The 15,982-nt window shown below is 48.5% G+C and overlaps 1 protein-coding gene across 1 annotated transcript in view; it reads right to left on the reverse strand.

The window, feature by feature from the left end:
- Positions 1 to 15,982, reverse strand: part of KIAA0586 (KIAA0586 ortholog) — a 185,762-nt gene that overhangs the window by 40,105 nt on the left and 129,675 nt on the right. Inside the window, 1 exon segment of the mRNA XM_061559513.1 lies at positions 8,459 to 8,775. Within this exon segment, the coding sequence (XP_061415497.1) occupies positions 8,459 to 8,775 (317 nt within the window).

Raw genomic sequence — 15,982 nt, forward strand, 5'->3', positions numbered from 1 at the left:
GGATTGCTTTGAGAGACCCTGGACAAAGCAATTAATCTCTATAAACAAGTGAATAAATAGGCCTCCCTTTGTATAGTACACACACGTGAAATATGTTGTAGTCCATCAGCCCATGGGCTTTGCAGACCAATATTATCCAGCAGCATTTGTTCAACCAAGCAAACTCCCAACTGCTTTCGACTTTTGGCATCTCATCAGCCAGATGCTATTGGCAAAAGCACCCCATCTACAAGATGGGGCACCAACCGATGCGAAAATAAATAATGTATGACAACATGTGCTGTTGTAGAGCATTATGGGAAATAAGTAAATAAATAAATAACGGCTGCCCATCTCTCCAAATATAATGCGCGGAGTCTCCAAAATGGACATTTGAAATTAACAATCGATTTAGAAATTGAATAGACTCCACTTACGTCAAAGTGGACTTTCTCAGAGCAAAAATACAGACCTTACTGAAAGCAAGCTTGAACACAATGGCTCAAATATTTCATTTGTCCTGAACAGCTGCTACACTCTGCCGTTATTATGGTACCTCAAGGATGCTTGCCAAACACAAAAAACCCACCTCATGTGACCTACACACAAGCCAACTGCCACTGCAGTTCATGGACATTTTTCAAGGTTATTGAGACACACAAAAAACGACGCGTACACACATTTTGTCCGACAATAAAGGCGGCCACTTGTTCTTTCAGCTCGGTGGCGCGGCGCGGCGTGGCAGAGCGTGACGACGCCGCGGCCGCCGTCGCCAACGGGCGCTCGGGCTGGGCCACGCTGATCATCCCCGTTGCGCGTGCGCACGTGGAAACCAAACGCCGAGGGTTGGCTTTCGCAAACAAAATCCAGTCGTTTTTGGGAAGGAAGTCTCTGCTCCTAAAGATTGTCGGGAGACTTCGGCTGCCCCAGCTGGCTGAGTGGGAGGCGGTCCGACGTCTCGTCCTTTATCGCGTTCACGCATCGCAGGGGGCGGACGGGGGCCCTAAAAAAAAAACTCAAGCCAGGTGCAAAATATACCCCCTTGGTCCGTGTCCATGGAAGCGCTATCTCCAGCAACCGAACACGGACCGCAGGTTGTCAAGGAAAAACAATGGGCACGTGGGTCGCAGAGACACGGAATAAAAACCGACGGGATGACACTGACGAGACCGACGTCCCCAAAACAGCATCAGGCGGCGTGCTCCACGTTTTCAGTTATGCCCCTGGCAAAAACTGCGATAAGACACCGGTTAATGTGGCAGTGACCTTTTCTATTTTGGTGACAAAAATTTGTCAAAGTATTTTTATTTGGCACTTTGGTTTAAATATGTTCGCTAACCTTTTACATCACCCTTGTATTATATTATATTACATTATCACATTACTTTGCTTTTGAAACCACAAGTGAAGTTTTTTTTTACGTCATTAGCTCTTTCATGAAACAATTACAGCCCACCTTGAGCCATTCCCCAACTGGAATATGCTGCCTCAGTGGCACTACTATGAACGTGTTGCAGAAAATACTCAACATTTTTAAAAATCCACATATTGCAATTTCAGTTCGCAAACAGCCAAGCGTAAGGCACAAGTCATCCCGTATTTGACGAGTGCAATATTAAATAACCTGCTTCAGATTCATGTATACACAACAACAAATGCGGACATGAGTGGTATTTTTGGTCTGCGTGGGTTTCTTTGTAACGATTGCATTGTTTATTTGCCGCCAGCACTGCCAGTGTGCGTGCCACTCTTGCCGACGAAGATAAACCCCCGAGCGAGGCTCTTGCTGAGAGAGCGTTTGAATGCGCGTCACACAGCATATGGCCAACCCAGTTCCCACGGCAACCACTGAACCCACCTTCAATAAATGAAATACTGTACCGGCTCTTTCCAGCGAGGATGCTGTTATCTGCAGCACAACATTTCCAGGCCCCTGAACTGTGCTTTACTGCACGGAGAAATCTACTAATGACCTCCACTAAGTTGAACCAAATCTAGTTAAACGTTTAACTACTTTAAAATAAAGGGGGCATGTTCTTTTATAAATTCCATTAAGATAAAGGACCACATGCAGAGGCGTGTGGGGGGGGACGGACATTAGACAAATTTGAGGAGCAACAGGCAAAGAGGAGGAGGGGGAAGACAAAAAGCGAGGAGATTTATCACGACACACGGGCGCCTGCCTTGCCTGCCTGGCGATGATTAATTAATCAGCACACGAGGGAAGAGAGTGCAGTCGTAGCAAATGCACTACGTCCATCCTTTCATGCAGAATGATGGGAAATATCCACCGAGTCCACCGCCGTACCACCCTGCAGCCTTATCTCAACAGACCTTGGGAGAAATGCAGAGCCGGTTGGTGCTTGAGGCTCACTGCCAGAGTGAAATATCACCGCGACGCACCCAGTTCTGGGATTAAATCCCAAGTGCCATGGTGGCGAAATGTTATCTTCCTTGCCAGGTATGCAGGAGGTCGTGGGTTTGATCCCGACCTGAACGCCTGTAATATTTGGAGTCCGTGTGTTCTCCCAGTGGTCGTGCGGAGTTTTCTCCAGGTCCTCTGCTTTAACCCTCCACATTTAGAAACATGCGTTTAGATTATTATGCTGCGACTATAAATGTCCACGTATGATGATTATTACGTGAGCCACTTGGATGAGCTATGTGTGGCCAGGTCACCTCCAAAAACGAGCTGATACCTCAGTGGGCTTGACATGGTAAATAAAATAGTTTAGTATAGTTGGAGCAAAAGTGCTTAGTATGGGGCATTCTCTCTGGGCTGGAATTCAATTGGCGTCAAGGACAATGCCAGAGAGTCCTGTCGTGAAAGGTGTGTCCTCTTACAGATGACACATTAAACTCAAGTCACATCCACTCTGGGGCCATTAATGACCACGTGGCATTGTTAGATACCAGCAGGGGGTGTTAACCCTGGTGCCATAGATAGGAACCCAATGAGCTCAATGATAAGATCCCTGGCCCAGCCAAACATCTCACACGGGGGTTATTTTCCAAAAGAAGTTATTTCTATGTGCATATTAAATTTACAGGGGATTTTTTCAATCCACTGCTGGATGAACACCTCCACACACCGTGTTGGTTTTGAAGGCAAATGGTGTGGACTGGTTGAACTGTAGAAATTCTATATTCAGTGTATACAGTAAGAGAGTATTCACGTATTTGAATATATTACGTCCACTGATGACAAAACAATAACGTTGCACCTGCAATGTAATCTTTAATTCTGGGATTAAATCCAATCCAAGTGATTGTCAACGTGAATTTCTGCACCACGCTGCCACAGCCGCGATTGACAATTCTGAGAAAATGGGTCTCATCTCACTTTCAAATCTTTTCACAACCGAGGAAATGAGACACGCTAAACTGCCTACTCTTGGACCCAAAACCAGATCACCGCGATTGCTGGGATAACGGTGTCAAGAAAAGCTTCACAGCTCATCGGATTCTGCCAGTGTGAATAAATATTCAGATTCTGATTTACGGGTCCTGAGCCACTCAACCACCTCGTCCATTTAGCAGTGCTCCGCGTTTGTCATTAAACTGGGATAACTGGAAACATTTGAAATCGTCATGTAAAAAAAAATTGCTAAGAAATTAGATTCTCATTCCCAAAATGCTTTTTGGTGAAAAGGCACTTAACACGTTCCTTCGGAGTGGGCAGGTAGGAACTTGGTTGGACAGCGCATTCGTGCACAACAGAAAGCTCGCGGTCACGTGACGCACTTCAACCAATCCGGGAGCGTACATGTTTGGGAGGGGCTATGCACGACAGACAAATAATCCCTGATGGGCAGTGTGGAACTGTTGTTCCTACCTGCAATATTTTTTTTATATATAGGTAAAAATCTTAAATATGCGCACATTTTAAAATATGGCATTAAATATCTTTAAACATGCAAGCACAATAAAGGTAGCAGGCCTGCCTTGCACAAATCGCACAGAAACGCACAGAAACGACGGCCACGACAGGACGCCCCACACCATCAGCACCACAGACTATGTGTAGAGAAACATTGATGAAGAAATATTGATAAGTACATGAATTAATAATCTTTGGGTCTTTCGGTAAAGTCACGTAGATAGGTTCAAAGCAAATAACAAAAACCTACGACGTTTCAATCGCAACACAAGCAGTCGTCATCAGGAAAAGGGGGTTAGCCTCTAAAGACAAACTGTTTATAAAGGTTTGAAATGGGCGTAGCCCAAGTGTCAGCAGCATGGGCGGGGCAGCTGATGTTCATGTCAGTGATGGCACTCGTAGAGGGCAACGACGGTGCTGGTGGTGGGTTTCCACCAATTAAAGAGCTGCCAAGTAATCATTGCACCTCGCCTTACACACTCACACGGCTGACGGTGGAGGTTGCTGCTCGAAGTGATGGTACTCGTAGAGGGCAGTGATGGTACCGGTGATGGGCTTCCACCAATTAAAGGGCTGCCATACCCATCTTTTCAGTTGAAATTGTGTCTATGTCTGTATATATGGATGGCTTCATGAACAAATCTTTTTCCTGATGACGACCACTTGTGTTGCGATCGAAACATCGTAGTTTTTGTTATTTTCTTTGAACCTATCTACGTGACTTTACCGAAAGACCCAAAGAATATGAATTCCTGCAGTCGCAAAAGCTTTAAGTCAATCTTGATTTGAAGCTTTCGTCACTGCAGGAATCCATACTCTGGTTCTTTCGGTAAAGTCACGTAGGTATAAAATTAAATTAAGACAAGATGAATTAATAACTGCTGTGTTTTTCACACCTGATGATGATTGCTTGTGCTGCAGTCGAAATGTCGTGAGAATTTAATTGTTTTATATTTTTATTATTTTATTGTTTCCGTTCTACGTGACTTTACCGAAAGAACCAAGAATATTAATAAAAGCAATTACAAATGTTGCGCGGTAACCAGTTACAATCAATTTGGTTAGGAGCAGGCCAGACAGATACGACGTGTACAATGTCTCCATTGCAGTGGAGACATGGGCCGGATGACACTACAACTAATGCGTTGTCAAATTTTAAACACTTATCCAAAATAATGCCGTGAAGAGATATTTTCGGGAAGCTACATTCGCCATATATTTTTACAACACAAATACAACGTGGACTTTGTGCTGCGTCTGAATGCAGCCGCATCGCAAGGCACCATACAAAACCTAAGACTTGCATGTCATGGCCAACTACCCAAACACAGGGAAATAGACACAGGTTTCCCTCGCTTTATGCGGGTTCGGTTTGTTCTAAATTGTGCGTACATGCGGCTAACCTATTTCGACCTAAAAATTCGCTGTATGCAGTTTAAGTTCACTCATATGTAGCTATGCGGTCGGATGTGGGACAACACTGTGTGTGTACTGTGTGTGTATATAATGTGTGTGTGTATACTGTGTGTGTGTGTTGTGTGTGTGTACTGTGTGTGTACTGTGTGTGTGTGTACTGTGTGTGTGTACTGTGTGTGTGTACTGTGTGTGTGTGTACTGTGTGTGTACTGTGTACTGTGTGTGTATACTGTGTGTGTACTGTGCGTGTGTACTGTGTGTGTGTGTATTGTGTGTGTACTGTGTGTGTGTGTACTGTGTGTGTGTACTGTGTGTGTACTGTGTGTGTGTGTGTACTGTGTGTGTGCTGTGGGTGCAGCTGTCTCCTTATGCGGTTTCGCTTTGTGCTCCCTCTTTTTGGAACGCATCTACTACCACCGCATAGAGCGAGGGAAACCTGTAAATGTATTTATATATATACTCATATTATGAGGATAAATAGTTTGTATATATCTTATCACTACGTTCTGGCACGTTGTATTATGAATAGGGTGCCTTAATTGGGGAATCTTCACCCACTTTTTTGTACCTCTGCCTACAGCTGAGACCAGAACCCAGGTCACTCTTCCAAATGAGACGACTGTATCCTGTGATCTCTTGAGTTCTCACTTGGTTAAACAGAATGAACTTGAAACCAGAGGTGTAAATCGGACACCCAATGTGCTACATGCCACGGTCTCTCAGATCCCTGGCAATGTCAAATAATCCATCTGCCAATCCCCGCAAATCACCGCGAGAACCGGCACAAGCCCACGCAATCAGCGGAGCGCCGGGGTGGGCAACGGGCAGGACGCACGCGTGTGCAGGACACGCGCACCTGTGTAGCCTTCGACTCGGTCGGCAGGCGCAAAGGGCGCGCGGCGGACAAACGGCACCGCGAGCGACGCACGGGGCGCAGGCAGCGGAGGGGCGCGGGGCAGACGCGCCGGCCTGTCCGGCGTCCCCACAGCGGCCGCCGCTCTCGCCGCCAGCAGCAGGCGGCCACGCGTTCACCTACCCAGACGCACGCTACGATTGGGTGCCGCCGCCGCCGTTCCGTTGCACTTTAAGATAAGGGAAGAAAATGAGCTGTAACCACGTGTGAGAACTGGGATGGTACAAGGTTTAAAACGGGTTGTACTGCTTTGGAAATGCAGTTATCTTAAAATCTCTTTTCTTCCAGGAAATGGCAGTGATTTATAATCAAGGCTTTTGTGCAAAGATTGCATCTGGAGATTGGCTTATTTGGCCAAAAGTGCTGAATTTAGCAGTGGCAGAAGCGTGGTTAGCGATACAAATCTGACCATGTTTGCAAACATTGAAAGGTGAGCCAGTACCCATACAGAATGAAGTAAGCTCATAACAACAACATCCACTATGAGCAAAGTCCTACTTAATTGAGAGATGCATCCAGCTCCCAAGACTACATGGAGTGCAAAATGAATGATAAGCTTCGTGGTAAGCCATTTTATTGCACAAATATGAACACAATTGTTGACCCATGGCTCTGGAAAAGGAGGTCATGTTGTTTTCCATCAATGTAATGCTTTGTTGTTATTTTTCCACCATTGCTGAAATATAATAGCTTCCTGAAGCACTCACATATTAGAGAAGATTATAATTTTAACCACGAGTTGTTGATAGGAAACTGCAGCGTGACGGCCTCGTTAGTAATTTCCGTAAACTGCAGGGGATGGTGTCTGCCGGATTAGTCATTGTCGCATGCCGCTCAGTCGCAAGTCAGGACACGCAGAGCGAATCAGTTTTCTATGAGCCAATCAACCCGCACGGTAAGAAGAACAACAGTGTATACAGCTTCATCCAAAACATTGACACGATATTTAATTTACTGAATGCCCCCTACGCCTTGCCCCATGGCTTAGCACCTTCTCAGCAGCACGTGCTCTCGCGTAATTATATCTAACGCAACGTCGGTGATCACTTCGACAGCGTACGCCTATCAGCCCAGATCTTGCAGGAATGCCAGGAGCTGATCTAATTTAATCCTTTTTAATTCTGTTCCGCAAGGGCTCACATCATGCAAGGGAAAGAAAGTCAGCAGCGCATGACTTGGGATCACGCGCAAAATACGCTTACATCAGATTTACACAATGGCCGAACTAGGCCAAAGTGAATGCCTCGCGCACGCAGCAAGCAGTCCTTGTTTGTAACGTGAAAATCATACCCGTTGCATCAACCGTATCAAACGCCAGCACGCACGCTCACAAAGAGAAATGCTCACAAAGAGAAATGCTCGTTGAAGGGGGGCAAAAATAACAACAGCAAAAGGAAAAATGTGTTCATGTCGCGAAGAGACCCGTTCACGACTGCTTTATGAAAATAACAAAACGTGACATTTCTGAGCAAATTACCACAGGCACAAGGCTTTTGTAAGGTATGGGATTAATTGCCAAGAAGACTTTAAACAGTCTCGAGAGAGTAGAGACTTCAAAGAAAAGCACGTAGCAAGAGGACAGAACGAATAAACAATAAATAATAATTTAACTGATAAAGACACATAGCTGACTGGTGTGCGACATGTCAAGATAGTGCTAAGGACAGCTCCTCAGCTGGGTTTGTGACCATGACGTCGGATGCGTTGATAAATGGAAGGGTGGCGCATAAATAAAGAGCGGGAGTTCACAGAGTCAATTACTTTTATCTACAGCATCGTCTCCCAGGCCCGCTCCGTGCACTCTGCATCTGATTTACGCTGCGACCTCACTTTTAAATCAACGCGCCCCCTGGTCTTGACGGTCCCCACGCCGAGCCCTAATGACTCACACAGCGGCGGCCCGGCCGACGATCGTCGCAGCGGCCGTTGCCGGATTCTTGCGACCGTTCAAGTTTGCAGCCGCGTGCGTGGTGGAAACCCTCGTCACCCTCACGGACATCGGGGGAGCCGGGGCCGTGGGGTCAGTGGGTTTACAGGGGAGCGTTAGCTTCGAGAAGATGCCGGTTTATTGGGAAAACGTCGCGAAAGTTAAAAATAATAACGTAACGGCTGCACTTACCCACACCCCACTGATAAGTGAATGTCCCACAGCGACGACAAAAAAAAACTTGACAAGTGGATCTCGGTAAACGTGGCCAGAAAAAACGAAATGCCCGTTGCGCGTGCAGCAAACGCGCGCGCGCGTTGACCCCGAGGACGGCGCCGCTCACCTGCCCTCGGCGATCGCTCCGAGCAGCAGCGCGTAGTTGACGGCGCCGTCGCGACCCCGCACCACGGAGCGCAGGTTCTCCTCCAGGTTCCTGCGGTTGTCCTGCACCTGATGCAGCGTCCGCCCGGCCTCCTCCAGCAGGGCGGCCTCGGCTCGGGAGGCCGCCGTCCGCGGCGGTCGGGCCGGGGAAGCGTCGAGCGGCGCGGGGGCCGCGACCGGGGCCGGGGCGGCGGTGGCAGACAGACGGGAGGGCCGCAGCGCCGGCCCAGCGACCCTCACCGGGGGTTGCGCCGGGATGCGCGGAGCCGAGGGCAGCGGCTGTCCGGGGACAAAACGCACGCGCGCGCGTACATACATATGCACACGTACGTACACAAGGATTAACCGACACGCAAGATTGACAGCATACAAGTAGCAAATTAGTGTCGTGCATTATTTATGGGTCAACTGTGCAAAGGTTGAACAGAAAAACAAGTGTCATCTCAACATTAGCGACCTTGTCATTTTTTTGTCATGATGCTTGTTTTTTTAAATTAACTTTTAACCTCTTTTGGCCAATGGCATCGTGCCACACTTGACATCGACATTGTAAATTCTTAAAGCGTAAAAAAAACCCACACAATAATATTTTTCCTTGAGATTGACGTATAATTTACCCATCATCCCCAGCCTCCCACGCTGTGCCTCAGCTGCCACGGCGACCGCTATGCGTCAACCTCTCAGCGACCTTTCACCCTCCCCCGCACCCGGCACCACCCACTCCACTCCACATCATCCGAACGCCCGTGGGACCCCGCTGTCACGCCACCCCACACGCACGACACAACTGCAGACGGAGCTGCAAAAGCCTCTCTCTCCCTCCACCTCCTCCGAGCAACAACCTTAGCCGCCTTAAGAGGCGCCCGCGTGATTATTGTTCCCATCTCCACTCCGTTTGTGGCAAAAGATCGAGACCCCATATCAGTCAACGTTTGTGCCATCACTGAAACGCAATCACGCGCGAAGGGGGTGCTTGGTGGCACCGAAAGTGAATTGTTGTCATGCAGAATATACAGCTTTTATGCGGCTGCAATTCGATCGCCGTGATATAACAGAGCACAACAAAACACGCAGAGCATGATTCACTTCTTATGCTGTAACTCCACGTGTGACTCATTTCTCAAGTGGCTGTGCTCTAAATACTGTAAAGCCTCACCTCTCTACCCCACCCTCTACCACCACCACTACCTCCATGGCAACGTTGCCCTTTGAGAGAGAGAGAGCATTCCTTGTGATGACCACATTCAATCAATTGCTCGGCTGATGCACCCTTGAAAGCTTTCCAGCGGAGGGCATGGTTTTTATTTATTTACGTACACATACCTACGTGCGTGTACGTGTGCATACATATATACACGGTGTATATGTGTAACAGACATTATATCCATCCATGGCAAGCTCGTCGGATGGAAACCATTACGCAGTAATTCTCGGCCTCCCGAGTGCAGACGCACTAATGCCAAATCCCCGAGATTAGCGCACGGTTTGGATTAAAATCTGTTTACAGCACTGGAGCACTGGTCACGTGTCCACTTCGTGCAATGGCCTGATTAGAGCCATGCTTGTCACGAAATGCCTGCAGGAGGCGGAGGGAGGGTTGGAGCGGTGCACGGGGGACATCACGGAGGGGACGATGGGAGGGGAGGGAGAGGCCGCGGTGGTGCAGCGGCTCCATCCGTGCGACCAGAAGCCCTCGACGTGCGCACAGAGCCGAGCCAACGGAGGAGTCACGACGCATTCGGCAATGGCGCAGAACCAAAAGGGTTTCTGCTACTCTCAACAGATGAGAGGCAACAAAAGAATCCTTCATAGGACGAGAATATATATTTTTTTAAATAGCAGATCGTATTTCTCATTTAAATGATAACATTTGCATCCGTGACGCATTGACACGAGTAACCGGAGGTGTAAATGCAATTCTTGTGACAATGCGTTCTTTTTTTTTGCACCCGAGCATTTTTTAAAAGGGTTTCTACCGAGTACGCCAGCTAAAAATAAAATAAAACTCCTGCATGTGTTTGCCAATATGCTATTACACAAAACGAGCGCAATTTTGTAATGTAGTACTGGGACAGCGCATGGCTAAGGGGTTAAGAGAGGTGACGTGTGATTATTTACAGAGGCAGCCTTCCCCAAGCACTCCCTTCATCTCCCACCTTCACCACCGCAGCGCGGCATCACCGCCCCCCAACCTCGCTCTGCTGAACCCATCTGAATGCCAACCGCTCACCCCCCCTTCCACGTCCTTCATTGTACAGTTGGCGAGAACGTCTCCCGCCCCCACCAACAAAAATTAAAAAAACATGCGCGTGAATAAATCGCACGTCCATCAAAGGCGTGCGGCGTCGGCAAACACAATCAAGCTGCCGCTCCGTTGCTGTGACCACGGGGCAAAAAGCGAGCGCTGTTTTCGTTTGCAACTGTGCCTCGCCATCTGTCGCCGCGCAGGCTCGGTCAGTGGCCCATTTTAGCGCCATCCCAAAAGCATCGCACGCTAAAAACAAACTGCCCAGCCAGGCGTCTCCCCCCCCCCCTTACTCCCAAACCCACCGCGGCTGCTGTTCCACTCACGCCATCTCCGGCAAGACCACGAGCCATTCCAATTTCAACCACGGCCAAGTTTCCAGCCCGGTTGACGACACAGCAGGCCAACTTGGTGCACTGGGCCAATGGTAGCCAGCGCCGGTGCAATGCTGGCCAACTCCCGTCGACTCTGGGCAGAACGTCGCTTGACTATCTGGGAGCGGCCGAGGGAGCCGACATGATTGATCCGTCTCCTGCAACTGCTCGGCAAAATGGATCTGGAAGCGCGTTCCAATTTCGCAAGCAAACAATCACTGCTTTCATTCCCACTTATTGAATATGATGAGCAAATAACCCATCAATGGCTTTAACTACACGGCAGACCAACTTATTGTCATCGTTTTCAAAAAACATTTTCTGCAATATTGTATAATGCGCCATAAGTTGGCCCTCACCATGAAAAAAATTAATCTCTGCCACTGGCAAACATCCACCAATGGAGATAAGCACCACCCACGACTCCGCCAGAGTTTGGCAGCCCACATTCCCTTGAACCTCTTTTGTGCCACAGTCCAACCCTCGAAGTGCTGCTGACTGGCCACGCCGGATGACACCCATCAGCGGGCCTCGGCGCTATTACCACGACGTGCTGCACAAGCACTTTCTAAAGACACTTTCAAAACTGCGCTCCGTTGTGTTTTTTTTTACTGGAGTTTGTTTACCGTGCATTATGCTCTCATTTTAGGCATCAGCAAATCGCACGCGCATTACGACAGCCATCACCCGCTCCCCGTCGGGCACAGCACCACACCGGCCAAGCACGCCCATCGGGCCCGCCGCAGCACTGCAACCGCGTGTCACTCATTAGAGGGGGCTTGGCGAGAGATGCCCGCTTCGGCTCGGCAACAGCAGGCAAGCGCCGCGAGGGCGGCTCGCGGACGACCCCTCTGACCTTGTCCGGCTGCGGCATTTATCGCGCCGTGCCATCTCGGCGGTGGTACGAGGGGAGCGGCCCGGGGGGCGACCGCCGGTCGGTGTGACGCGTCACAAATTCTTAGGGCTCCATTGCGCGGCGCCCGCGCTCCCCTACAGTCACGCTTCTCGTGGGAAATGGTGAATGGGTTCCAACGGGGGACGTAGTGTCCGGGAAAACTGCCTCCTGCCTCCACGGCACACCCAAGTAACTATTTTAAAAACTAAATTTAATTTTACCAGGTAAGGCCCACTATTCAGCTATATAGCTCTTTTTCAGGCGAGACCTGGCCACAAATGATAGCTCAACGAAGTGGCTTGTCACGTGGAAATTTATAGCAGCCAAATACTCTGAACGTCTGTTGATTTTAAATGTCGAGAGAAAAACTGGAGGACCCGGAGAAAAATCCACGCGACCACGGTGAAAACATGCAAACTCCACATCAGGGTTGGGATCGAACCAACGACCTCCTGTATACCAGGCAAGGTAGTTAACATCGCCACAACCATCAATTCCATGGCGATATGCCGCGTGGTCTTAAAGGATGGCCGATTACGAGAAGGTGCTCTTCAAGTGTGATGTGGGTTAACACCAGGGACCAGAAGCAGGTGTTTTATTTATTCATATGAACCAAGGCTTCGCGTGCAATCAAGTATGTCTTAAAGAGGCTTTAACCCAGTTAAATAAAAGGGTGATTAATGATAACCATGAAAATACGTAACACACACACATCGAATATATGCGGCCATAGTGAGCGACAGAGAATGCGTTGACTGATGTAAATACTCAAGATGTTGCAGAAGGACTAGAAATAAGAATTTCGCCACAAATATAGTCAAGGCTACGATTCGACCAATAACGTATTATTGAAAATAAAATTTTCGAGTTTGGACTGCCGATGTTGGCAGGACAAAACTGTTGACCGTTATAATGTTTAAGCTAGGTCTACAAAGGTTAATATTTATTTTCTACCTCAAGTTTTCAGGTATTTTTGGAAGAATTATGCTAAAGCTGTGACAGCTCCCGCATAAATCCAGTTACTACTTGTGCTCCCACATAGTGGGTGAACACAACAAACAAAAACGTCGATACGGAGCTATCACTTAATTTGATGAATCTGTGTACAAACGTATGCATACTGAGATGCGTATACAGGATACGGCAGACAGATCTGAAGCGAGGTACGTAGTGCGTTGTGTACAATCATAGCCTGTTCCTTTTGTCTTTCGGTCTGAAAAAAAATCTAGGTCACACCCTGTAGCCGCCCCACGCAAAGCCCTGTCTGTCATCCCCGCTGCAGTGATGTCAACATCTGTGCTTTAAACAAGAACTGAACATCTGGATTTGTAACCAAAGTACCGCCGCAGGGAAATCTGTAAAAAAAATATATAAACCATTGCACATTGACCTCACACCTTTGTCCCGTTAAAACCTCATACAACGAACCACACCATGCAGCTTTCAGCATATAAAACATTTAGACTTCTCAGAACACCACCCCAACCCCCTCTTACGTCTCACTGCCCATCCTCCTTCCTCCTCTAAAACCTAATTCCCTTGTTCTGTAACCTATGGCGGTCTGCCTATCGCATGACAGGGGGGGGGGGGGCGGGGGCACACAGAGCATTCGCTAAGTGCCCCCATTCTCTGTGCCACTGCAGTCGATCGCCAGCATCGTGGCCGAGATGGGATCTCACTGGGCGGGGCACTCTTCATCCTGCTCAGTCAGCGTGCCGCTTCTAGTCGTCTTCCCCGCTTCGGCCAGGCCGCCCGCAGCCAGGCCCGCTCTCTCGTGCCGCTGTCAGGTTTGGACAATTATTATTTTTTGGTTCTGCCCTGAATACCGGTCGTTTGTGCGCTGCCCTCTGAAACCCCAGTGACCTGAATTCGTTTCCTGGCCACGCCTAACATCAGCGGCGAGTGATATCTGTACCGCTCCTTGTCAAGGGTCACCAGCCCGCACTGACCAGTGTGGTAAAGTAAGGTCAAACAACCCCCATGACTAACACAGCATGAGGGAGGTGCAACCATACGGCAGGGGATTTTTGAAAGTGACCGAAATTGCGTCGTAAAAATCCAACTTACAAGGTTATAAAATCATCAAACGCTGCCCAGAGTACAGATGGACATGTCACAGCGACGCGCCTAACTGCCACAAAAACGGTCACGTTGTAATGCTCAAAGTCCACAGACGTCATTTTGTTCCGCGACGTATGAAGATTGAAAGGACTGTGTAACTCAATATAAAAATAAATTTAAAACTAAAAGAACCACCCCCCCCCACCACCATGTGACAATCATGCGACGTGCTTCCCTGCAGCCGCTTGAGGTTAAATCATGCGCTGCCTTGCGGAGCTGCCCGAGAAATTCGTTTGGCCACGGGAGTGGCTCTGGGAGAGTTCAGGGGGTCAACCCACGTTTGAAATGTGTTTTTTCGAATGTTATTTATTTATTTTCCCAACCCGCATAAGGATTGGTCATGGGAGGTGGATTTGGCCGACTCTCCGGGCAGGCAGAGGCGAGTGTCGCTGTGCAACGCGCGGTTTCTGCGAGGATAAAAGCCCCACTTTAGTCACGGTGTGACGGGCAAGCCCCAGCAGAACATGATTCAACTGGCAGCGCAAACACCAAAAAACACACACACACATGCGCCCGCTCAGAGCAGCCTGTTTTTAAAAGCTCGAAAACAGATGCCGGCTACAAAGTGAAAGTGGATGTCATTACAGCCATTATAACCATCCCTCTTAGCTGGCCTAACATGCCTCGGAAAAAAAAACTAGTCTGGCCACATTTGTTTTGAGATTAAAGGCAGATTGTCAATTGGATTAGCAAATGATTGTAGCAGTTACATTTTTCAAGGGAGCCGATAGGCAACTCACTGTGCTATTCCGGGAAATATTTACCTTTGTCCGACTGACTGTCCGAGAACACTTGGCATGTCTTTAGGGAAACTACAAAACCCTTGAAGCAATCCCTTCCAAGGTTATCGCCGAGATCCGACAACATTTTCAGGAAGCATTGGCAACTCTTCCACTATCAGGCCAATGTCTATCCACTACTGGATGAAGGCCACCACTCCACATCTTCTCCGTCCACACAGAGTGATGCCACAATCCCACTCCTGAACGTGAGCTGTATGTACATTGAACTTATTTCACACCGTACGTAGCCAAACCGTACTAACCGGGGCTAATCTGATTGCTCATCTCCACGTTGGTCATACTCCCTGCCACGGGTTCTCCTTTGGCTACCATTCCATCGCCTTGAGGCTCAACTCTGGAGCTTTAATTTGTGAATTTCGTCAATCGTTTCCTGGTACTCATTTCCATTTTCTTTTAAAAATAAAACCTTTGTTGTCAATAAATGTTTATTCACTCGAAAAAGTTTCAGTACAAAAAAAACTACTTGACGGTCCGCTGCTTACCGGTGGCGATTCGCAGCGAACGCCGCTTGGGATGAGCGCCCGTGTATTTGTTGTGACCTTGCGCACCAAAAGGCATGCGCAGCACACGTGTGGGGGGGGGGGTGGGGGGGCGTCGTTCGGTGCCACGCAGTGGCCCCGAGTCGCCGCTGTGAGCGCCAGCAGCGCTCGCTCGCACCGCGCGCCATCATCCCCGTTTGGGGGTCCGGGATCTACCCCGAGCGTTCGCTCACCTGCGGAGCATTAACCGCCTCCCGACAATTGGAGGATCGTGAGCCGCATCGGAAGTTACCGGGAATTATGCTTGGGGTTTTCCCCGAATTTGTTTGGATCGTATTGCATCCCGCTTTTTACGTTAACTTAAATTAATCGCAAAGCAATCCTCAAAATATTCGCGTACACGATTGTGAAGTGTACGGCGTTACGGTAAAAATAACCACTACAGCGATGTAAAACAGGCATAAAATAAGCATGAGAAACACTATAAAGTTAACTTTTCTCAGGTTAATAGTGAAGAGTGCGCTGTACCTTGGTGAATCCGTTTTATATATGTGCATGAGTGGCTACTG

The sequence above is a fragment of the Lethenteron reissneri genome, chromosome 25, assembly GCF_015708825.2.
Source record: "Lethenteron reissneri isolate LAM-NWPU_2019-01 chromosome 25, ASM1570882v1, whole genome shotgun sequence".
In the NCBI taxonomy this organism is placed as follows: domain Eukaryota; kingdom Metazoa; phylum Chordata; class Hyperoartia; order Petromyzontiformes; family Petromyzontidae; genus Lethenteron; species Lethenteron reissneri.